The sequence below is a fragment of the Schistocerca piceifrons genome, chromosome 10, assembly GCF_021461385.2.
Source record: "Schistocerca piceifrons isolate TAMUIC-IGC-003096 chromosome 10, iqSchPice1.1, whole genome shotgun sequence".
NCBI classification, from domain to species: domain Eukaryota; kingdom Metazoa; phylum Arthropoda; class Insecta; order Orthoptera; family Acrididae; genus Schistocerca; species Schistocerca piceifrons.
The window spans coordinates 144,945,663-144,971,662 of record NC_060147.1 but is presented as its reverse complement, the minus strand read 5'-3'; the positions used below and the strand labels follow the sequence as shown (position 1 = coordinate 144,971,662).

The 26,000-nt window shown below is 44.3% G+C and overlaps 1 protein-coding gene across 1 annotated transcript in view; it reads left to right on the top strand.

Annotated features, from left to right (window-relative positions):
* LOC124718782 (plectin-like) overlaps positions 1 to 26,000 on the top strand; it is a 239,827-nt gene that overhangs the window by 130,168 nt on the left and 83,659 nt on the right. The window contains exons 9-10 of the mRNA XM_047244391.1: positions 4,629 to 4,729; positions 12,882 to 13,090. Of these exons, the coding sequence (XP_047100347.1) occupies positions 4,629 to 4,729; positions 12,882 to 13,090 (310 nt within the window). The remainder of the gene's footprint in view (positions 1 to 4,628; positions 4,730 to 12,881; positions 13,091 to 26,000) is intronic.

Genomic DNA, 26,000 nt, shown 5'->3' with positions numbered 1-26,000 from the left:
TAGCCCTCGACGAGAGCCCTGGGCTCGAGGTCCGGTCTGACACGCAGTTTTAATCTGTCAGTTAGTTTCAGATTACCGCACACTCTGCCGAGTGAAAATTCTCTCTGCAGGACGCTGTCGACGTATCGCATTTCGAGCTTGCACTCGCCTTATTTTTGAGTTGTCAGCCAGATTTCACACACCGTTTCAGTGGGTTCCTTTGCTACAAAAATATTATGTTAACTTACGTTAACTTGACCGGAAACTAAATAATCGGAGTACTATTGTATATGTGGCTCGAAAGCTAGTGCGGGAGACACTAACCACTCCTCGTGAGGTCAATATTTTAAGAAACTATTACGGGAACTACTCTAGGTAGCTCGCAAAGTTTCTCGCAAATGACCCTCGTTCCCATTTGATGCTGCTACTGTTTGTTAAATTGTGGTGAAGGTCTTATCAAACCCAATATAAAAAATTAGTCGTCACTTTTTCAGCTGTCGTATTTACTAGATTCGTCAGCTCAGTAACTGGAGTGAAAGGGAAACTGACATTATATATCATCTCGTAACAGAGACAGTCATATAATGGGTTACAATCTAGTCCATTTGTGAAGAATTTAAGTTCGGGCCAAATATCTTCCTTGTTTAATTGACTCAGAATTAATGGTTTGTCAAAAATGTGATAGTGGTTTTTTGTATTAAATGACGCATTACTTTCTTCGGGAATAAAGTAGATGACTCACGGGATGGCAGAGGCGCTGCGTCGTCAGTAGGCACACGGACAGGAGGTACAAAACTTGGCTAACTTTCTAGGTGCAGGAAAAACGTGTGCACGCACACACGCACTCACTCGTGTGCACACATCTGTCTCCCTACACTGTGCTCAGTCAACTGACCCACAGTGAGTGTACTAGGGCGAGGTGGGGGTGTGTGGTGGGGTCGGCTGAGGCAGGAGGTGAGGACGGGGTTGGGGTGGCTCGTGGGAGAGTGGGGAGCCGTCTGTGGGTTTGCTAGGGCTGCAAGTTGAGTGGGCAGTTGGCAGACAGTAAAGTAGGGCGTGAGGCAACAGCACACAGCTAGCAGATGTGACGACAAAAATCGGGCGGTGGTAGTGGGGCAGGGGATTGTGGACACACACTTGCGCATGCGGGCGCACGTGTTCATGCGGGCACGCGTGCACACACACACACACACACACACACACACACACACACACACACACACGCTATTGGGTGGGTGGGGAGCATGGAGAGGCAGCGAGTTTAATCCAGAAAGGCTATGGGAACAAAGGATTTGCTGTAAGGATAATTCCCATCTGCGCAGCTCAGAAAAGCTGCTGGTGGTGGTGGTGGTGGTGGTGGTGAGGAGGAGGATGCAAATGGCACGCGATGTGAAGTGAAGTGGCCATTGAAATCTTGCAAGTTCTGCTCTGCTAGCTGTTGCGCTACTGGGTTATCTGCCCTGTTTTTGGCAACAGTTTGGCAGTGGCCACTCATTCTCGTTGACAGCTGGTTGGTTGCCATACGAATGTAAAATGCTGTCTGTGCAGCAGGGCTGCTATGTAACGTGGCTGCTTTCACAGGTGGGGTAGGATAAGCCTGTGATGGGACTGCTGGGTGGGTGGGTCTTGCATCTGAGTCTTACACGAGAGTACGGTCCCTTTGGCAGGGGATTAGGGGTGGGAGTGGCACAGAGACGGATTAGGTTTTTGTTGAGCTCGGGTGGGCGGCAGAACACCACTTTGGTAGGGGCCGGAAGTATCTCGGATAGCGTGCCCCTCATTTCGTGGTACGATTATAGATAATTAAAGCCTCTGAAGGACGTGGTTCAGTTGTTCAAGTCCGGGGTGATATTGCGTGACACGGGAGGTGCTTCTTTTTGGTTGGTTCTTATTATGGATGTGAGGATCAGGCACGTGTGAGGATATTGTGCGGGAAATCTGTTTGCGAATTAGGCCTCGAGGGTATTGCCTGTCTGTGAAGGCCTTCAGCCTTCTAGGGGAGGGAGTTCTCTTTACTGCAGATGTGTGTACCACGGGTGGCCAGACTGTACGGGAGGGATTTTTTGGTGTGAAAGTGGTGGCAGCTGTTGAACTGCGAGTACTGTTAGTGATTGGTGGGTTTGATGTGGACTGAGATGTGGATGGAGTCATCTGACAGGAGGAGGCTGACATCTGTGAAGGTGGTACGGTGGGCGGAAGAGGACCAGGTGAAATGGATGGGAGACAAGGTGCTGAGGTTCTGGAGAAATGAGGATGAGATATCCTTGCCTCGGGTCCAAATTATAAAGATCTCGTCAATAATTTGGGAAACTAGGAATGTCGTTTCTGAAAGTATTTGTATGGAGTGTAGCCTTGTATGGAAGTGAAACATGGACGATAAATAGTTTAGACAAGAAGAGAATAGAAGCTTTCGAAATGTGGTGCTACAGAAGAATGTTGAAGATTAGATGGGTAGATCACATAACCAATGAGGAGGTATTGAATAGGATTGGGGAGAAGAGAAGTTTGTGGCACAACTTGACTAGAAGAAGGGATCGGTTGGTAGGACATGTTTTGAGGCATCAAGGGATCACAAGCTTAGCATTGGAGGGCAGTGTGGAGGGTAAAAATCGTAGAGGGAGGCCAAGAGATGAATACACTAAGCAGATTCAGAACGATGTAGGTTGCAGTAGGTACTGGGAGATGAAGCAGCTTGCACAGGATAGATTAGCATGGCGAGCTACGTCAAACCAGTTTCGGGACTGAAGACCAGAATACAACAACAACAACAACAACAACAATGTTTTCTTTAGGGAGCCCACGAAGTGGTTGGCAGAGGAGGGTGCCGTGTGGGTACCCACGGCTGTGCCACGGATTTGTCTTTATGCATGCCCTTCAAATGCAAAGTTGTTACAGGTTAGGATGCAGTCGGTTAGGTGGGTTCGGAACCTGCAGGGCGCCGGGAGAGGTAGTGTCCAATCGCGGCGAGCCTGTGGGTACGGGGGATGTCGGTGTATACGGTGGTCGCGTAAACGGTGACAAGTAGGGATCTGGGAGGTAAGAGTGTGGACCTGGTGGAGAGCCGGTGCAGGAAGTGGTTGGTACTTTCGGTACGGGAGACTAGGTTTTGGACAGTTAGTCAGAGATGTCGATCGACGGGGGCTCGGACTCTTTCGACGGGGGCTCTGTAACCGGCCACATTGGGGAGCCCGGGATTGTTAGGTTTGTGGATTTTGGGGAGCATATAGAAGGGGTGTGTGTGTGTGGAGTGGTGTTGGGGTGAGTAGGGAGATGGATTCAGAGAAAAGGTTCTGGGAAGGGGTTAAGGATTACAGCAGGGATTGGAGGTTACGTCGGACTTCTGGGATGGGATGACTCTGGCAGAGCTCGTAGGAGCAGGTGTCGGACAACTGGTGGAGGCCCTCTGCTAGGTAGTCGCTCCAGTTCGTCAAAACAGTGGCAAAATCTCTGTCTGCCGGAAGGATTGTGAGGTCAGTACCCGTTTTCAGGTTGTGTAGGGCAGTCCTTTCTCCTGTTGAAATGTAGTTGTTCTTAGGGAGGAATGTGAGGAAGGATGCTGAGGCCAGGTTGGAACTTAGGAGTTTCGGAAGGTGACCGGGGGACAGTTAGTCGGGAGTGTGGGACGTTGACAGTCGGACGGCGGTACAGACCGGGACGGGCAGAGTTCGACAGTAGGATCGGATTGGCTTCGGTCGGAGGGGTCGGTGGCAAAGAAGTGTTTCCACTGTAGGGAACGGGTGGGGGACAGGGGGTCTTTCACAGTTCCAACTGAACTACGTCCTTCGTCAGGGCTCCGATTATCTGTCGTCGTGCCCTGAAATGAGGGACATCCTATCCAAAATACTTCCGGCCCCTACCAAAGAGGTGCCTGCCGTCTACCCACCCAGCACCAACTACTCTTGTCCCATCACAGACTTAAACCTACTCCATCGGAGGGCAGGCTATCTGAGAAGGCAGCCATGTTACATAGTGGCACTGCCACAATCCCTGCTCAGCATTTTGATTTGCTACGACAACGGACCAGACGACAACTAGAATGAGTGGCCACCACCAAACTTGCCAAACATGAGGTGGACCGACCAGTGGCACAACATTCAGCAGAGCACAACAGGCAAGATTCCAATGGATGCTTCACAACCTTTGCTATCTGGATCCTCCTCACCACCCACAAGCTTTTCTGAGCTCTTCAAATGGAAGTTATCCTTAGAACAAAGAGCTGGCAGTCGACTGGTCACAGTGTAAAGAAAGGGACAGTTGTGTGTGTGTGTGTGTGTGTGTGTGTGTGTGTGTGTCCTACAGCTAGAAAACGGGAGTGCATCCCAAAAGGCTCCGTAGCTTTCGTTCTTGCGCCTATCGACGACACAGTGCTTCTGACTTCCAGTCTGTCATCTCCTTTGTTCTTAAATAATTTGTAAATTTCAATGACTTTCCATAGATTACATTACTTTCTTCATCTGTATTGTAAATGTCATCTTAAAACTCACATAAGCTGTCAGTACTTGCTGTAGAAGCATATTTTTTTTACGCATAACTGAACATTGAGAACAACCGTTTTTGTACTTGGGCAGTGAGAAATTTTTAAATAAGTAACCGAGATCTAGTCTCGCAAACTGTCATATATTTTTCTTCCCTCCTCTCCCGTGTTACAGGGGCACGCCGAGGCAAACGGCAGAGAGGAGTTCCTGAGGTTCCACGAGCAGGCAGCCGCAAAGACGAAGAGGGAGCACGACGAGCTGGTCGCCGCGCTGCAGTACGTGTCGCCGACTCCGCCCGTCCTGTCGGCGTTCGCTTTTAGACCGTAACACCTCGCGGGAGGAACTGCCGTTACCGGCAGGACCCCTGCCGTGCACCAGTTACTGAGAGTGGAAAGCTGAGTGCACTCTGTGTGGTGAAGAGGGGTGGGTGGACAGAGAGACGGGTCAGAAAACAAAAAATATTGGAAACTAAAAGTAAATGAAGAAAGGAATAGTTACTGAGAAGAAATGCCGAAATCAAATAAATTGACGTAAGTTAAAGCCCGGGGGTTGGCGAGAACCGAGGACGCGTTCTCACCTGCGGAGCTCGACCGACGTGTCACGGACCGTGCTGTGCGACCAGATATTGCGTGTCGCTAGCATACACCTTCTGGCCCTCTGCCTGTGCCCGTTTGTCCCGACCGATAACTGGCCGGTAGTCGTGGCCGAACGGCATTTACTTGATAGCTGGTATACGAGTTGGGCCTCACCACAGGTGGCTCTCTCTCTGATAGTACGGGGCTGCTGTAGGTGGTGGTAGGAGGGTGCACAGTGGGGACAGGAGGAGCAGAGGGTCTGACGAGGATATCGTCCAGACTGGGAATGCGATAAAAAGCTATTCTACGTGTGGTGGGCAAAATGTCGGACGGGAAGACCTCATTTTAGGGCACGACCTTAAGAAGTATTGGAGTAATACATTCGAGACTGGGATAGTACTGAGTGACAAATGGAGTACTCTGTAGTTGTTTTTTTGAAGATATCTGCAGTGTGACGGGCTGGGAAATCTGCCTTTAAACTGGTCTTCACATCCGGTGCAGGCTGAGGTGAGAATGGTGACGTACTGCCGTAAAGAGAGGGCATCCGAACAGATACATTTTCCTCAATTACCGAGGCTGTCGGGAGGGCACATCTGACGTGTGAAGTATGGCAACTGTCGGAATGTCAGTAGGTTTAACGTGGACAGAATCGTGTAGCCGGCCTGCGGCGAGGACGTGATCGACGTAGAGGAAAATGGCACGGGATCTGAAATAGGACCGTGTGGAATCTAATTGGGTGAGTGTATTAAGAGATTTCGGGAATTTTAACAGATCGGCCTCACCGGGAGTCGGTACGGTGAAGGTGTTTCAGTGTATCTAAACCGAACTGGGAGCCGAATGTTTATTATATCGGGAGAGCCCCCTCCGAGGCACCCGGGGAACGGTCGGCGTAGGAAGGAGCCTCGGTCCGCTCGGCTGTGCCCCTGATCTTTTTCTATGTATGCCTCTCGAAGGTAAAGTAGCTGCTGGTAAGTGTAAGGTGAGCAGGACAGACATAATTGGTTTAGAACCAGGTGGGCACTGACTGAGGAAATGTCCAGCAGCAGGCAGACAGTGAACACGGGGAAGGTCAGTTTAGAGGCAGGTGGCATCAGTGGTGAAAAGCAAGTTGGGTGGTGGGATTGGGATGGGCACAGATTTGAGCCGACCTAGGGAATGGACGGTATCTTAAATATAGAAAGTAAGTCTTTGTACTACAGGTTGCAGGCATTGATTAACTGATGCAGATATATGATTTTTTTACCATTTTTCTGATCTTTTTTCTTGCTTTTCTTCCTTTTTCCTCTCTTTTTTCCCCATCTACTCCTTTTTTGCCACTCCCACAATCTGCAGCTTTCTAGACCCTCCTCTCTTGCCGTGATGTATCCCGTCACGTATTTTGTTCGGTCCATCCAAAAACTTGCTTTTGCAGTATTGGAACTGAGGCTCCTTACACTTACCTGCCTAATCTGTAAGCTATATGCCTCACCTGTCAATTTCCATTACACCAGATTTCTCACCTTCTACAAAGTCCTGCAGTAATCTGCCCCTCACGTTTCCTCGGACGGTACCGTCTGCCGGGCCGACTGCGAACTGCGATGATGGGCCGGACTTCACCTCGAAATCTGTCCCGGCTCCTCCAAAAATACCTCGACAGTGGTGTTTCCTTTTCTGTCCGGCTCCAGCTCCCTAAACAGCCACGATTCCCGTTCTGCAAACCGATCGCGGCCGACCTCCTGGACATCCTGCGGCCCCCACCGCTGCCTCCCGATCGACGATAACTCGCTGTCACGAGAACTGGTCACCTTCTCGACCTCTCGAGTTGGGCACTCTCTCTCTCTGTCCGAAGTATCCGTATTTTTCGAGGATCTCACTTTCGGCCTCAAACCTGTATTTCGTCGTGCAACTTTGGTGAAGGACGTACTTCCCTTCGCACTTAATGTGAATCGGAAATATCACTTCGGAACTCGATCGCAAAACCCTTGTGACGGCAGACGTGACACCGAACGCAGCCTCCGACAGTTGGCACACGATTCGTCGTCACTACCTCAAAATCGCCACACTCACAGGATTTCAGAGTATTCCTCACATCGGGCATTGCTTCTCAACCCTTCCTCGGGCCCTCACAATATGACCCTAGCTTGTCCTCAACAGAACCCCAGGCTCTACATTCCCTAAAAACTGAAAAACTGATGACACCGTCATTATCCTCCCTGCAGACAACAGATGTACCACTGTGGTACTTGACCAAAGGAGTTGTTCGCGAAGGTCTACGCCAGCTGTCTGCCACCTCTATTTACAGCATCTGCCACCGAGATTCCGTCCCCGTCATTGACATGCAGTCCCTCGTTAAAACATCGGCCCCCCACCCCCTCCCGAGGGTCTGACACCTCGATCCACCTGAACCGTGCATCCCCACCTTTTAACCCTCTTCCTGACAGCCACAAACCCAATCACCGTGGCTATCACACTGTTGCTGGCTTCGAAGCACCCACCGAATGTATATTTTCTTTAGTTGATCGACACTTGCAACCCACAGCACAAAGACTTGCTTCCTGTATTAAAGATGCTGACAGTTTCCTAGATCGTCCGAAGCCTGTGCCCTTCCCATTCCCAGCACATAACTCGCTTGTCACCACTGGTGCGATCTCCTCCTATGCCGACATTCCCCACGTGTGTGGTCCGCCTGCTCCTGGACATTTCCTCAGCCGGTGCCCACCCGATTAAACCGACGACGCCCTTCCCGTTCACCTTAACACTTACCGGCAACTACTTTACCTTTGAGGTGCGGATGTAGAAAAAGGTCAGGGGCACAGCCTTGGGGACCGGGATGGCTCTTCCTGTGCCAGCCTTTTCATTGGTCACTTGTAGCGGCTGTCCTGGGATTCGTGAGCCTTCAGCCTCCGGTTTGGATTAGATACACTGACGATACCTTTGCCGTACGGACACACGGTCAGGCTGACATCGTAAAATTCGTGGAACCTACAAATACTACTCGTGAGTAAATTTCACAAGGTCCTATTCCAAATCGTGTGCCACTTTCCTCGATGTCAATCTTGTCCTCGTAGATGCTCGTCTGCCTACATCAGTTTAAATTAAATGTACTAACAAATGACAGTACTTACGTTTCGACACTGGCCGTACTTTTTGAGTCGACGTCGCCTCTCGTACTGCCTCGGCATTCGAGGCGTACATATTTGTTCGGACGCGGACTCTTTACGGCGGCACTCCACCGTTCTCGTCTCGGCCTTCACTGGATGTGGAGCCTAGTTTGAGAGCAGACTTAGTAGACCGTCACATCCGACCCCGGTAGTGCCGATTCCTCCGAAAGACGACTTAGGACTGAACCGCTCGTCACTCGCTACTATTCCGGTCTCGAATTTATTATTTGGCTACTTCGACAAGGCTACGACTTCCTTAAATTGTACCGTAAAATGGGGTCCACTCTGTTCGACGTATTGCCCACCGCACGTAGAATAGCTTTTCGTCGACCTCCCGATCTCTGCGATATCCTCGTCATACTCTTTGCCCTTTCTGCGCCGGTTTCCCTACCCTACGGTTCCTACTCCTGTGACTGTCCCAACTGCGAGACTTGCCCTGTGCACCCTTCTGCCACCACCTGTACTAGTCCTGCAGCTGGCAAAAAATATAATTATGGAGAGCGAACTGTGAAATGACACGTCGTGTAGCAGCTGTCACGTAAACGTGGTCTCTACCGCCGAATTATCGGTTGGGATAAATGGGTCGGGTCAATTTTGGGGCGGAGACCGAACTGCGAGGTCGTCGGTCTTGTCGGATTTTTCTGGTGTGAATATTTCTTCTCAGTAAGTATTCCTTTCTTCACTCCCTTTAGTTTTCTTTATCTTTTATTTCCTGACCTGTCTGTTTTTGCCCACCTTGTACCTCTACCACATACAATCCTCTCTTATTGACTTGTGTATGATATTTTGTCAGTAATTTCTGTCTTGCATATTACCCTGTCTTCTACCTTTAAGGTCTCAGGTTTTCAAATCTCGTTCAGAGAAGTCCCTTAAGTCTCCCCACCCGTGGTTCTGACCAGGGTTTCTGGGCAACTTTTCTGAGCTGTCACCATTTCCTAAAACTGACCGATCCTTTACCTTCGCCATTCTTCCTCTCTCTTCGACCCTTCTGTGTGGAGGAGGCGCCACCGGCTCCAAAGGCTCACACATTTCGATACCTTTACACATTTTCTTGTGGCGCAACTTGGTGAGTAGGTTTTTCACGTATCTGAAGGAGACTTATAGTATAACATTGTTCTCGGAACCTGCAAAAGAATATCTATTCGTGCCTTTGAAGAAGGGTAGCTCCATTTGGAGAAATCGTGAAACTGGGGATCATTGTAATCGTCGTCACTCTACCTTCCTCCCGAAGCCCGGCCGGAATAGGCTCTCCTCGCCGGCCTGCGCCGTGCGAGCCTTTCGATCTCTGCAGGACCCCTGCACTCCCCGACTGTGTGACGCCCCTTACCTGCGTCTCGCTGTACATTCGTTGTTCCTCACAGTTCCCTGCATCGTCTTTAATCGTTGCTCCTCGCAGTTCCCTACGTCACCTTTAATGCCTCGGTATGTGTCGTTACAACTTACCCCTTCCTTCACTCAAGTTGTGGCACGGAACCCTCGTCTCCAGTGTGATTCAGTGTCACTACATCATTTATCTGATCTACGTGTCTAATCTCCAAGATTCTTCTGTAGCAGCACATTTAAAAAAGCCTCTGTCATCTTCCAGTGTGTACCATCTGTCGTCCACTTTCCTCTTCCTTATAAGGTTACGTTTGAAACAAATAAGCAGAATTTATATTTTAGAAACTCGAGTGCATAGTATTTATGTCACACAATAGTATTTATTTAATAGCTCGTTACAAACTGGCTTTCGGCTTCAGGGCCCACAGTCAGTTGAAAGCTAGTTCGGAACGAGCTATTAAGTAAATATTATTGTGGGACATAAATACTATGTATTCGAATTTCTAACATGTTCCATAAAAAATGTGTAATGCTTTTTAAAAGATTTCTCTCTTTTTAAGGAAGCTTTTCTCGCTATTTCCAGTCGTCAGTTTATGTTCTCTGTGTTTCTGTAATTGTAAATTATTTTGTTGCCGAAGTAGTAATACTTTTCTACTGCTTTTAGTGTCCCATTTGATAAACTAGTTTCCTTCAGTTTGTGTCTACTGTGTACGTGACAACCCCTTTTTGAAAAAATTCGACCAATTTTGCGAGCCTTTTTCTGCCCGACAGAATTAAAGTGTTCTCGGCAAACTGAGTTTTTGTTTTCTCCCCGCCAGACTGTAGTTCCCTATTCCAAAACTCTCCTCAGGTTCTTTTACTGCTCACACACTGTGTAGACCGAATGTCGGAGAAAGTGAAACGAGACTGTAATTGAGAAAATTTCCCCGAATAACTTAAGGTGAATGCCAGCACAGGTTATCAGAGTGAGTTACAGCTGGCTGCCTTTTCTGTCATCTTTGAGCTGAGAGAGTGCTGGACCTCTTTGCCAGTTTGAGTTCTGTGGGTTGTAGAGAATTTCCACCACTTAACTTCCCGTGAATTGCATGTTAGTTTTACGTCCGACTGTCGACTTCTCTCCTACTTGTCGAGTCCGTTCGGAAAGGACCGAAACTCTATTCCGACGGGGCAACGAAACGTTCTAAAAATTTACATCGGGCTCAGTGTTCCGAACGGTTCTCCAGATTCGAAACACACTGTCAGCGGGTCGATGGCAGCCCACGACTGGAAAAGCCTTCGACGTCGGATGGTGATAACCGCGTTTGGAAAACTGGTGTTCCTGTGCGTGCAAATGGCATTGGGATATCTGTCGGTTTGTGCCGTGAGGATTCTCTAGAATGTACAGTGTGCAGTGAGTTGAAGGAAAGCTTTAATTGACTGAATATTACTTGTTTGTGGAAAATGTGATGATGTTAGTCTACTAAATTATGCATTATCTTTCTGTGTCTGTTATGTAAATATATTTTTAAACTGTGTATAGATTCTCAATCCTTAGTGTAGAATCATATTTTCTGTGGCATTATGAATCGTGAGACAGTAACAATAACTGTTTTGTACAAGACGTTGGTAAATACGTATGTGACCTCTTTTTAGGAGTGTGTCAAAGTGGTACTTAGTTGTTTTCCCTTAATGTCAGTGGAATCGAGCATTCCAAATTTTTGCCTCTGTGTTAAATGGTGTGATTACTGAGCATATATCTGAACAGACTGTGTAAGAAAACTCGCCCAGCTCCGTCGGTTGGCTCTCCTTGCCCGGTCCACCTGCACCTCCGGCCTTGTTTCCTGCTACATTTTTATGTTTCCAAAGTTGGACTCCAGTTTGTATAACGTATGTATGACATTTATTATATTTCACCCTCGTGCGGACAGTTATTTTGGCTATGTTGAGACAGGCAGAGAGACGGTGACACACTCTGTGACTTTAGTGTCCGTTCGGCTTATAAAGATCCACCCGTCCGTCTCCGACACCGTCACACTTCTCCGAAAGATGTGGCAGAAGCGATCGTTACCGGAGCAAAATCCTTTCTCTCTGACTCTGTTACGTAGCTGGGTTCTCCGAGTCCTTTCTTGTAGGAGTAAAGAGTCTTTGGCATAATTGCCTCCACTACATTGCACAACTAAATTGCACCTGCAGATTTAAAAGACGGATAATGACCTATTTCTTAAACTTACAATAATTTTGTCCCTTCTTTTTCAGTACACACATAATCCCAATAAAACTAAGAAACATCCTTTCGCACCTGGCCTTTCTCTTTTCTCAAACTCTGTAGATGGTGTGGTTGACCTGAATTTCTGTGTCTTGGAACCCCCCGTCATGATATTGCACTGTTGTTGCATCCGTGATTACATTTGTGTCCTCTGCTGTTACTACTTTTTATTATTATTATCAGTAATAGTAGTATTAATAACAACAACAGCAACAACAATAATAATATTGCTTTTTGTTCTTTATCACTATTGTTATTTCAAATGGTGTTTGTATATGGAAATGATCTATTCATGTACATTACTAGTGTTATTATTATCAAATGTAAATTATTCAGAGTTGTGGGGCCACATATTTCTCTTCAAACTTTTGCAAGGCTCGACGTTCTAACTTCTCCCCTGGGATGTTCTTGCGTGTGGTAAATGTTGATCCAGCTGCTGACTCCAGAAGAACCCAGAAAGAGTTGACAACAGAGATTTCGAAATGTCGAGTTTCGGAGAAGTTTGGACAGGAACGAGAACTGGGAACATTTTACTTTCAACAGTGACAGACACAAAAGCCTGCATAATTATTATTGCTGTTTTTAATGTTAATAATAGAAGAAAGGATAACTTCTTCTTCTTTTTCTTCTTCTTCACGTGTTACGGTGTCTGTAGGACCGTGTGCTGTGCCTTACTGGATTGCATTTCCTCTTATCCTCCCAGAACCTCTTCATCCTTAAATTTCTTCTCTCCTGCTCTTTTCCTGAGATCTTCAGTATCCTCTATCCTCTTTCTGTACCCACCTCTGTCACTGACACACGGCATACGGGTTGGCGCGTATTTGCTTCTCCAATTTTTCTATCTTTCCACCTCGATCCCTAGTTCTCGTCAGTCTTTGCGCAGTTTGACAACCCACTCGGTTCCCGTCTCTCCTCTTGTCCTGCCTGCTGTTTCCTGTACTATTTTCACCATTCCTGTTATCTAAATAAACTGTAAACAAGAATTTATATGCGTATTACCTCGACGTCCTCAGTATGTCGAAGCCTCTGATCTCGTCAGGTCGAGTAAATAAATATTAAAGAGTCGGGTGACAATTTCTCAGACGGACGACACGTAGGGAGTTCACGAGACACGGAGGCCGGCATGTGACGTCTGTACGTTTTGCAGGTGTCAGCTGGAGAAGGCTGCCGAGGAGTGTGACCGAGTGAAGCGGATGTACGTGGAGGTGTGCGGCTCCAAGGAGCTGCTGCTGCAGGGGGTGCAGGAGGAGCGCGCCGGCTGGGAGGCGGAGAGGGCGGAGCTGCGGCGGGAGGCCGCCCAGCTGCGGGCGCGCCTCGACCTCTACGCGGGGAGGGTCTCCCGGGAGATCGACAGGGGTGAGTCGGGGCGCTGCCTGCCGGGCGGACACCACGTCTCTCAAAAGACGGGAGCGGTTCGGTGCCACCTCTACGGTGGGACGGAGCCGCTCTCTGCTTCCCGCAGTTTGTAGGTGACACTCTGGACTAATTCTAACAGATATTTGCGGAGCGGAGGAAACGAGCTCTGTCCGCAGACTCGCGGCACATCGGCAGCTCGGGGGTGAGAGGTGGTACGGAGAGAATGGAATGCGAGGTGCCGGTACGACACGCGAGCTCTGTGCTTTGTATCTTCTCTTTGAAAGTAAAAACTAACTTAGAGGTGTAACGAATCTAACGGGATTTGTTAAATCGAAATTGGTAGGTTTGTATCGAATGAAGGTGTTTGTATCTACTAATTCCATTCCAGATTCTCTAAACAATTCAGTATTCAGTGTTAACCCTGTAATGTATTGATTTTACAATTTGTGTTCCAGAAAATACTGTTTTTTATTAACAAGAAGCATCCTGTAAAGATTGACATTACTACATATAGCCGTATAAAGATAACTTTGAAAGCTCGAAATAATGAATTACAAATTTCCTGAATATACTTGTGCACTGGACTTTGATCCGTGTATTCTGACACTTAGCCTTTTTTAGTTTTGTACAGATACGAAGTCAGACGACGTATTTCGCGTTCGTTTCCCTCAAACGGAAATCTCGGAAGAGCCTACCGGAGCACAGTAGACGTATTTATCTCTTACTGTTGGCGAGTACTCGTCAGTTGTCTGATGAACGGTTATCACTTTCGGTCTCTGACGACATGTCATTGCGTCCTTCTCTCCAGTTTCTGGGCTGCTACATTCGATGTCAGCTAGGGATCACTACGGTCGTCCATTTTCCGGAGCACTGCCTAACCGACAATACGAGACAGTGGCTGAAAACGCACGTATTGCTGTCGAGTTTTTGAAGCTGCAACAGTAAACGCAATATTTCACGGCACCCACCTCGACTGAAACACGGCAGTTGAAATAGAAACTTCGGACGCAACACTCGTTAGCGGCCGAACGCGTAGCTGTTGGTGCCGGAATGGGTATAAGTGATCTTTTATTTTATTTTTATTTTTTTTCACTGTCTGTTCATAAGTTGTCTCGGGATTTTCAGTTTCTGTTAAATTAATAAAGACTTAGGACTTTATGTTAAGGGGTTAAAAAGAGGCAGTGCCAATGACACAGTGTGTCAATAGAAAGAATCGTTCAAATTTTAAACATTTATTAACATATATTATGCTGAATTGTAAGTGTATACTGATCACTCTTATTATATTCTCCACGTGTGCAACTTCCTTATCGTTGTCACTACTGTCTGTCGGTAGTATTAATTATAATTTTGTTTCAAAAGGTGACTCCGTCAGGAGCCACGTGCACCACGACCGCCACACCGATATTATTAACAGTGAGAGCTTCAGCATTAGTCGTCGGAGTAGAAATCTTTATTTCTGTCGCATATCAGTTCGAATCACTGCTTGACCATTGTCAGTGCTGAAGATAAAACAAGAGTAAATTGATCAGACTGCACTGTAACATACTACATCTACCCAACTGTACAAGAAAGAAAATAGATCGTTTGCATCAACAAATCTAGTATTAAAGCCCCGTGGACTCATAAATACAAGCTGTAAAGCTGCACTATCTGCACATATAAGTGAAGAGTACGTGTCACACCAAAGATACAAAATCAACTGTGCCAGCTGCTCCTCTCTACTGATCGTTATTAAAAAACCTGTTATTAATGAAGATGGAAGATATAAGAAATATAGTATTTAATTAATGCACACGTCATGAACATAAATGTAAAAATCTGTAGAATTACTAGTGAAATCATAAAACTGACAACGCTCACACCTACTGGCGTATGTTGCAGGAACCACCACCCAACATATGTTGTATAGCATGAACCCTACTACAAGATAGCATTGCAGCCATTTTATGCATGTAATGCTGAAATAATTCCAGCAAAACCAAAAGAACTAGGTTACACTGTTGTGCCCTTTGACATAAAATGCCTTTATGACTGACAATGTTTAAAATACAATTTAGGTATAAAAATACGCAACACCGTGTAAAAATTTTTTAAAAACCAAATTACAAATTCGTCATTATTCACATTTAGGTGGAGTGAATGTACCATACCATCTGGCATTAATTTTGACACTCATACATTTTTGAGTGACGTATAAAAACCGTGTCGATATAAACATGTATACAATGCCATCTGCAACTTTTTTTAACCAGCATAGAAAATTTTCTTAATCATATTTAGATAAAGTGACATTAACATCATATATTGCCATCATGTGCTCCTGGCATCTGAATCTGGAGAATGATTCCTCCTTTTACTGAAATTCAGACTTAGTCTACAATATCACATTACAGTTTGGTGTTATGAAATGTCTCATAAGTAAACGTAAAGGAAACATAGAGTAACAGTGCACAGCCCTTGCAAACAGATTTTGTTCTGATACGGTCTTCTGCTGTAGTGGTATGATATAAAGGGAATTGAGTAAACCTTATTGCCCATCCACTGTACAGACGGGTCTCATTTTTTATAGTCGGTATCAGAAGTGATGCGAAGCTCTCCCCCAAAAGTGACATCTGCGTATTGAACAGTGTACGTCTGACTGACTTGTTGCTGCACTATCTATCCTTTATTACACATGTTTAACGATTTCAATTGTTACGTCAAATCAGGAGGTGAATGGCTTACGGAACCTTACTTCAAATCTTGCCCAGCACGCCTTTAGTGTCGGGCAGACTGGAAGGGGGCTCCGAGTGAGGTTCCACGAGCGCACGACATCGGATAGGTGTGACATAGGAGGCGAATATAGTTTTGTGGCACACTTGATTGATACTGCCCGTGACATAGTAAATACTGCCCGTGACATCATAATTAAAATTGTTGCAAGGGATGAAAAGGAAGATGTCACGATCTCCTCGAGGAGGTGGAGATACGTAGTGTAGTAGAAAGTCGGCCAGGTGTACGCTGCTCGATGCGCAGATGTCAGTGAAAAGCACTATCACTCACTTTTGGAATTGCTTTCTATCACTTCTAATACCGACTACAAAAAATGAGACCCGTCTGTGCAGTGCACGGGCAATAAGATTTACGTAGTTCCCCTTATATCGTACCACTACAGCAGAAGACCGTATGAGAACAAAATTTGTTTGCAAGGGCTGTGCACTGTTACTCTCTGCTCTCTTTATGTTTACTTATGAGACATTTCATAACACCAAACTGTAATGTGATATTGTAGACAAGTCTGAATTTCAGTAAAAGGAGGAATCATTCGCCAGATTCAGATGCCAGGAGCACATGATGGCAATATATGATGTTAATGTCACTTTATCTAAATATGATTATGAAAATTTTCTATGCTGGTTAAAAAAAGTTGCAGATGGCATTGTACACATGTTTATATCGACATGGTTTTTATACGTCACTCAAAAACGTATGAGTTTCAAAATTAATGCCAGATGGTATGGTACAGTCACACTACCTAAATATGAATGATGATGCATGTGTAATTTGGTTTCTTAAAATTTTTTACACGGTAGGCATTTGGAATTGGGCGAGTATAAAAAATTTAATGTCAAAGGGCACGACAGTGTGACCAAGTTCTTTTGGTTTTGCTGGATTTATTTCAGCATTACATGCACATAATGGCTGCAATGCTATCTTGTAGTAGGGTTCATGCTATACAACATATGTTGGGACGTGGTTCTTGCAACATACGCCAGAAGGTGTGAGCGTTGTTAGTTTTATGATTTCACTATTAATTCTACAGATTTTTGCATTTATGTTCATGACGTGTGCATGGATTAAATACTTTATTTATTAAATCTTCCATCTTAATTAATAACAGGTTTTTTAATAACGATCATTAAAGAGGGCGCAGTTGTGTCTGATGTTGGCAATGAGCATAGCTGCACAGGTAAGCAGCTGGCTTTGGTCTGACACATACTCTACACTGACATGTGCAGATATTACAGTTTGTATTTATGAGTCCATACTAGATACGTTGATGCAAATGATCTCATCTGTATGCTATTCCTTATACAGTTGGGCAGATGTAGTATGTTGTAGTGCAGTCTGATCAATTTATTCTTGTTTTATCTTCAGCACTGATGGTGGTCAAGCAGTGATTGAAATTGATTTGCAACAGAAATAAAGATTTCTACTTCAAAGACCAACGCTGAACCGTCTTTTGTCATTAATTATAATTTTACCTGTTGTGAGTTCAACAACACTGAAACGTCTCCAGTAATCTTCTTTCACTTGTTGAACATTGTTGCAGTATTGTTCTCCCACTCATGTGACTGGATTTTCCAATTATATTTTGGGTTAAGTGAAAGAAAATAATAATAATAATAATAATCATAATAATAATAATCATAATAATACCAATATTGACCTACTCATTTGGATACCAATATTGACCTACTCATTTGGAGTAGTGAAATGGAGTAACACAGACCTAGAAGCACTCAATACACTTACACGATCACAATGCCACAAATATAGAATACATCACATACATTCAGCAACAGAAAGATTCACATTAAGCAGAAAGGAAGGAGGAAGGGGATTTATCGACATAAAAAACCTACATTATGGACAGGTAGACAATTTAAGAAAATTCTTTCTAGAACGAGCAGAAACTAGCAAAATACACAAAGCAATCACTCATATAAATACATCGGCTACACCACTGCAATTTCATAACCACTTCTACAACCCTATAGATCACATAACTTCAACAGATACGAAGAAAGTAAGTTGGAAAAAGAAAACACTACATGGCAAGCACCCGTATCATCTAACACAGCCACACATCGATCAAGACGCATCCAACACATGACTAAGAAAAGGCAATATATACAGTGAGACGGAAGGATTCATGATTGCAATACAGGTGCAAACAATAAACACCAGATATTACAGCAAGCATATTATTAAAGATCCCAATACCACAACAGATAAATGCAGACTTTGCAAACAACAAATAGAAACAGTAGATCACATCCCAAGCGGATGTACAATACTAGCAAATACAGAATACCCCAGAAGACATGACAATGTAGCAAAAATAATACATCAACAGCTTGCCTTACAACATACACTTATAAAACAATACATTCCCACATACAAGTATGCACCACAAAATGTACTGGAGAACAATGAATACAAATTGTACTTGAAGAGAACCATTATAACAGATAAAACAACACCACATAACAAACCTGACATCATACTCACCAATAAAAAGAAGAAATTAACACAACTAATCGAAATATCCATACCCAATACAACAAATATACAAAAGAAAACAGGAGAAAAAATTGAAAAATACATCCAACTGGCTGAGGAAGTCAAGGACATGTGGCATCAGGATAAAGTTGACATTATACCAATTATACTATCAACTACAGGAGTCATACCACACAATATCCACCAGTACATGAATGCAATACAGCTACATCCAAACTTATATATACAAGTACAGAAATCCGTAATTATTGATACATGTTCAATTTCCCAAAAGTTCTTAAATGCAATATAACATATACCGTACAGTTAAAAGGAAGTCACGCTTGATCAAGGTCCGTGTCACTTTCCATTTTTGACCAGACATAACGTCTGAGAAAAGAAAGTAATAATAATAAGAATAATAATAGGAAAACTGAAAAGATTCCAGTTGAATGAAAAACGGCATTAATTCACCTGCTACATTAAAAGAGAGACAAACAAAATGTCAGTAATTAGAGAGGAGTGTCACTTCTGCCAGTGGCATACAGAATATTATCAGAAATTCTCCTGAACACAGTGGTAGACACTTTAGATAAACAACTGGGAGAATATCAGGGAGGTTTTCGAAAGGGAAGATACTGTGCAGAACAAATTTTTAACTTAAAGTCAATAATTCACCATAGAATGTTAACTGGCAAACCAATAATAGTGTCATTTATTGATTTCGAGAAAGCGTTTGATTGTATAGACAGAGAAATAATAGATAAGGTCATTAGAGAATTTGGTGTTAAATCGAAATTAGAAAATTTATGGGAGAAGTATCTCAGCCATTTGAAATAAAAACTGGTGTTAGACAAGGTGAAGGCTGTAACTCTTCAGGCTTTCCCGGCGATCTAATGACATCTTGGGTTGTCGGGTGTTCTGCTGGATATCAGCGTCGTACTTGCACGATATTTCGGTCACGTAGCTCGTAACCTTCATCAGGCGCGACCTGAGACTGAGGTTCGCACCTGATGAAGGTTACGAGCTACGTGACCGAAATATCGTGCAAGTATGACGATGATATCCGGCAGAACACCCGACAACCTAAGATGTCAAGGTGAAGGCTTATCGCCTTTACTGTTTAATTGTATTCTACAAAAATTGTAAGGATCTGGAATTCGGAGCTAAAAAAAATCACAAAATTGAACCAATAACTCTGGGAAGGAAAACAAATGGAATCGAGGTAAACTACTTGGCTGTTGTGGAAGATTTTGCAATACTTTCAGAAAATCTGACAGAAGCAATTATTCAGATGAACCTTCTGGAAAAAATTGCAAACAGAACTGGTCTCAGATTTTCAGCTGAAAAAACAAAATTCATGACAAATATAAAAAACGCACCAAAATTCGTAGAAACACAAATAGGTAAAATAGAGCAAGTAAATAAAGTTAAATATCTTGGAGAGACTATACAACAGAATAGACTAGAAAAATCTGCAATAAATTTAAGAATTAACAAAATGGAAAGAGCATATGGTTTGACCAAAAATATTTACAACAAGAAATGTATATCTAGAAAAACAAAACTAAAACACTACACCACAGTGGTACGACCAGAATGTTTATACGGATCTGAATGTCTAACGATGAACTATAAGATGGACAGACTAGGGGTAGTGGAAAGAAGGATTATTAGAGAAATAATGGGTGCAATAAAAACTGCAGATGATTGGAAAATAAGAAGTAATGAGGAGATCTACAAAAATATAGAAAAGAAATGTGAAGTAATGGCCAAACAAAGATTAACCTTTTTCGGACACCTCTACCGAATGGATGGAAATAGACCAACAAAACAAATACTCCTATATTTCTGGAAGAAGTAATTGACAATACCACTTATTACAGAAGTAGGGGAAGATCTAGAAAGAAACAACACCAAAGAATCAGAAATAGCAGAAAGAAACCATTTTAAAAATAAAATACTAAATTTGGAAGGTTTTCAAAGCAGAAGAAATAAAAAATTGGAAACAACATGGACAGAAGAAAGGAAGAGACTTCATGGAGAGAAAATGAGGGAATACTGGAAAAATAGGAAACAACAACAAAGAAAGAAGAGGAACTGAAGGTGTTAATGTGATAAGAAAGTGGGCTGCTGTTATACACAGAATCTATATTTGCAACTGAGGTAAACTACACCAGGAGTTCCTACAATAAATAACAGTATTTTTACATGTGGAAGCAGAATGTCCGTTCTGGTCCGAGCTGCCAGAGATGGCGGTCACGTGTGCGTGACGTGTGCTTGTTCGTTCGAATGACTATATATCTGTTTTTCCTTTTCTGAAGAATGCTTTGGCCAAAAACTAAATGTGTAACTGTCTTTTTGTTGTGCCTGTGTACAACTCTAATGTGTCATCTTCACAGTGCACACCAATCTGTCTTTTTCCTCGTATTGGTCATTTTAAAGTAATTCAGCCAGAGTGGGAGGCAGTGTCTAACTGAAAAATTTGAACTGAAATTTATGTCTTGTTGAGACAGAGCTGACACTTGCCCTGTGTATGTCATTGTTTGTCTCAGCTGAGAGAGAGGGTGGAGCTATTCTTTACCTTTTCTCTCCCACTCACTATTTTTACCACTGTGTTAATTACTTTTCTATCTCCCCTCCATGAAGTACTGTTTCACCTTCTGTGAAAATTGAAAAGAGTAGCTGGTGCTGCCTGGAATCGTTTAGTAACTGCTTCACTACTCACCGAGAGACCTGTTAATTTGTAACACGGCACAATTTGTTCACCACAGCAGTATACGTGACGTTCCTTATTATCGGTTCACTAATGTCGGCAGTGGGCTGACGTGAAATGTCAGTGGGCCCAAGTCGAACGACAACTGTCGATCGGGAACTGGGGTGCCCCGATTTGGGACATTCGAACGAGTAGTGCTTCCGAGTAACTGGGCTCGAGCCGGAGATCTTTTCACTGCTCGCATACTTCAGTACTTCCGTCAGGCCGTCGAGTTTTCACTGACGACGGTTAAGTGTCGTAGATACGATGTGGTATATCGACCTCAGTACGGCCGGCCGTCGGGTGAGCAGACGGTCTGGTGAAAGAGGAGACACAGCGACACTCGGGAGCTCCTGTGTGGCAGGAGGCCGAGCACTGCACAGGCTCCCTACAGTGTGTGTCGTGTTAGCAGTTTGATTTTGGCCAACAGACACGTAACCGTGAATGAACTGTCGGTCTTAATGGGATTAGGAAAGCGAGTACACGGAGAATAATACGTGGTGCGTGCCCTGTGAGTTCCAAGAAAGTTAACTGGTGCCCACAGAGAAATGGGGAAGACAAGTGCAGTGAACTTTTGGATCGGTACGAGGATTTGGCAGACGACTTCCTACCGAGAATTGTGGCGTGAAATGAAACACGACTGCTTCACGTCGAACTAGAGACAAAAAGTCAGTTGACGGAACCGCACTGTTGTTGAAACTTGCCGAAGGAGAAGAAATTGAAAACTTCACATCTCACGGGAAGTATGGGCTGCAGTGTTTTTTCACTCGGATGGACTGTCACTCGTGCCATCGCACGATACCGTCCGATCACGTGTCGGTGACAAAACCGCCACCGAGATCTCGAAGCTTCGGTGGACGCCGCCGAAATGCCCACCCTACGGGCCCGATCGATTGGAGCGAACCCTTTGTGGAACGAGACTGGCTCCCTCGTGAAGACCTCTAAACGGTGGATCGAACGAGCCGATCTCGTTTTCTATTGTGTACGTATGCGAGCCTCAGTTCCACAGTCCTGTAAGGTTGTCAAAAGAAAAATGACATTTCGCCTATCGAGAATGTATCGACGTACTATAAATATCTCAAAAATAAGGAAAAATGATTAGTTATTTTTTTTAATGTAGTGCATTTCTTTTTTAGTGACATTCATATTTAAAAGATAATTTTACTCCCAGTTTCATTCAAAATATTGGTGTCGAAGAGGATTCTCGATAGATTTTGACGAGACAGATACTTGTAGATCGGCCGCAGCTTGCCTCGGTTACTGACAAATGTTATTGTACTTCCACCTTATAAAACATTCGGATATCTACATCTACTTATCTCCGTCATTAGATCTGTGTTAAAAGTGCAAAGCATTAGCAAACAGAAAAGGGAGGTACATAAAAATCAGACCAGATAAAACGCTTTGGATACCTTCCGCTAACATTGCAACAGAGCGTCACACAAACTGTGCTCGGTGTGTACTTAACAGCTCGGTAAATTTAATTTGTACCTCGTGTGCTCTGTTTTCTGTGGTGACTGTGGAGAGCCGTACACGAGCTACAAGATAAATTAAAACAATTATCTGCAAGAGTCACTTTTCTTTCTGTTAATTCGACATTTGACAACCCTCGTCCTCACCTGTATCTACGGAAGCGTGCAAACTGTTGAAACCCTGTCTCGTATGATATGAAATAATGCTCTACACAAAGATAATTGTTTTAATTTGCCTCGTAGCCCATCAGCTTTCTAAGACAGCCTTACGTGAATGGAATTATGTTATTTGGTTTATCCACCTCCTTTGTTCCACAAAATGTTTTTCTTCATTTTTTACTATAGTATTTCTGTTGTATTTTACAAGCCACCCGAGGTTTGTCTCGCTCTCCTCACTGTCGGGCTCTCTGAATTCTGATTCTCCACATAGACAGTCAGACTTTAGTCGAAAATAATTTAACCTGTACCTCCGGTCTGACTGTCATTGCAGGCTACGCTCTCTGTCGGCACCGAAACTTCGGGACTAAAGAATGTCATTTAGGTTGTGATCTGTCATGTTTTTAAGTAATTAATAAAACTTTATATAAAACTGTGTCATTTATATGTAGGAGCATAACTGCTTCTCTTCACAGTAATAATATATCGCCTAGTGCTAGAATACACGGGTGCACCCTACTGTGACAACTGAATGCCGGAGAGTAATATATGTCTGTAAGAATTTTCATTTGCTCCGAAAGAACTAGATGAGAAATTATTTAATGTCCTCAAAAATGGTTAATAGTGCAGCTGGAGGCTGGCTGCTTTGCATCAGTTTATAATGGAACAGATTCGTCACCTGTGGCCACTACATTTGACTGAGCTGTTATTTCAGTGGCTGTTGTAAGGCTACTCACCTTACCGAACTGGTGCTTTTGCAAAGTCCAATTGTTGATCACCGGTAGTTTGAGTTATTTTTTAATAAGTTTTGCACACCACCATTGAAATAGTTCTCCATTTTATACTTACTGTTTTTCACTGTTCAAATTGATGGTGATCAGCTTGTATGTAGTAAACTTCGTACTGGTAACACAGTGTGCTAGTAAACCACATAAACTTCAATGAATCTCACATAATAAAACAAATGGCTGTAATGCATTATTCATACCCAATACTGTTAAATACCAAACGAATACATATTACAGTAGGTACGTACGGACTTCACACGTCAACCGATTGACGTAGCAGCCTTAATTATTCACCGGTTAATGTAGCAACTGTAATCTTCGGAATGCCGAATGTGGATCGAGTAGCAAAGTGAGCGTGCTTAATGAAAGTAACTCCGAGACTGGCTAACACGAATCGTGAGTGGCAAATGTCTGTGGCACCGTAAAACGTTAAATCGTACAGTCATTACATTTTCTGTAGTGACATAAAATATAGAAAAAGTAGCAAATATTTGTACGTATTGCGCACAAAAGTTTATTAAAATAACAAATGATTACATATCTTTTATACTGATATACACGATAAGTGCTATTTCGTGTTGCAGAACTTTGGATGTACACTAATATTCCTGGGATTAGAAACTGTGCCGAGATTTGCTAGAAACTCCAGTAGTTCACAAACTAGCACATTAAACTAGTAAAATTGCAACGACGATACGAGGAGGACCGATTGCTACTCGCCAAATAAGAAGCAGCTCCGAGTCGAAAACAGGCACTGTGAAAAGACTACTCGACATTTAAGCTTTTGGACAAGCAAATCCTCATCCTGCGACCGTGTGTGTCGTGAGTGGCGATCTAGGCTGGGTGCTGGGAACCGAGATACGGTGCAGACAGGGTGGGGGAGAGAGACTAGTGTGTTCCCACCTGTCCACCTGTGTAATCGAGTAAAGCCGGTGTCGGTGGGAAGGCTTCGGGTGGCACAGGCGGCAGACCGGTTGTCCAAGTGAAGCACCTGTCAATCTTTCCTGCTGACACCAGATTTTTCTGCGATGCACAGATGGGAAACCTTGCTGCGACGTATCCTCTATTCCTTTATTGCCTCTGGCCTTGGCCTACTGTTTATATTTATCTGAAAATTACTTAAAAGTGTTACCAGTTTACTGAAACATTAAACTTTATTTATTCACTTGTATTTTTGGCTAAACAAGATAGTTTTCAGAAATGGTTTTTGTGTATTGTAGGGTGAACAACCCATTCCTGAAACATGGATGTCTAAATCACGCTGAAACTGATTAAGGGAAAGATAGATTGCTACTTTACATAAAGATGACATGTTAAGTTGCAGACAAGCACAATTTAAACACACTTACACATTAGTTTTGTTCCAGTCTTCGTCAGAAAAAGATAGAGAAAGAGAAAATCACACACACACACACACACACACACACACACACACACACACACACACACACACACACGGGACCGCCATCTCCAGCAGTGCAGATCAGAATACAGCTGTCACATGGAATAGAAACAGTGATCTGGAGGGGACAGGGGATAGAGGAATGCTGTCTGGCAGAATGCATAGGGGCTGGACTGCCAACAGATGCAGTGTCAGGAGGCTGCAGGAGGAGAAACTGAGCAAAAAAGGAGAGCAGTGGGGAAAAGTTGGCGGAATGCGTCGGCAGAGGGCAGCACACGTAAAGAGGGTGGGATATGAGAACAGGGAGGAGGTGTAGGTCAGAAGGGGTGGAAACTGTTGTCTGGAGGATGTGGGGCAGTAGATTAACTTAGTCCGAGGCTGGAATAATTACAGGAACAGAGAATCTGTTGTAAGGATAACTCACATCTGCACAGTTCAGAAAACCTGGTGGCAGAGTGGAGGATCTGGGCAGCTTGGTTAGTCGAGCAGCCGTCAGAATTGTGTTTGAATGCACGTTGTGCCACAGGGAGGTATCATTTGCTCTTCGCCACAGTTTAGCATCGGCTGTTCGACCTGGTGCACAACAGGTTGGTAGTCGTACCGATATAAAAACCTGCGCAGTGGTTGCACCGCCTGCTTATTCTCATCTCCCACCCTGTCTCCGATCGTACCCGCCCATCTGTCATCGCTCCTCTCCTTTTCGCTCCGTTTCTTTGCCTCCCCACCTCCCTGCCCTGAGGCCTCCTGACACCACACCTGTTGGCATTCTAGTCCCTGCACACTCCACCAGACAGCACTGCTAACCCTCACACGTACACTGCTATCCCTTCCCCTTCCTACCCATATGTATCGTACGTAGAACAGAGAGCAATGAAGAAAATTGTAATATTCATCTCAGTAGTGTTTCACTTGGTGTAAACACGACGCCCCCTCCCCCCCCTCTCCCTCCCCATTCCACCACACCCTCTCACCCCCAATCCACCCTCCTGGGGCCCCCTCCACCAATCCCTCCCCATTCCACCTTCCTGAACCCCCCTCCCCCTCCCCCTCCCCCTCTCCCTCCCGCTTC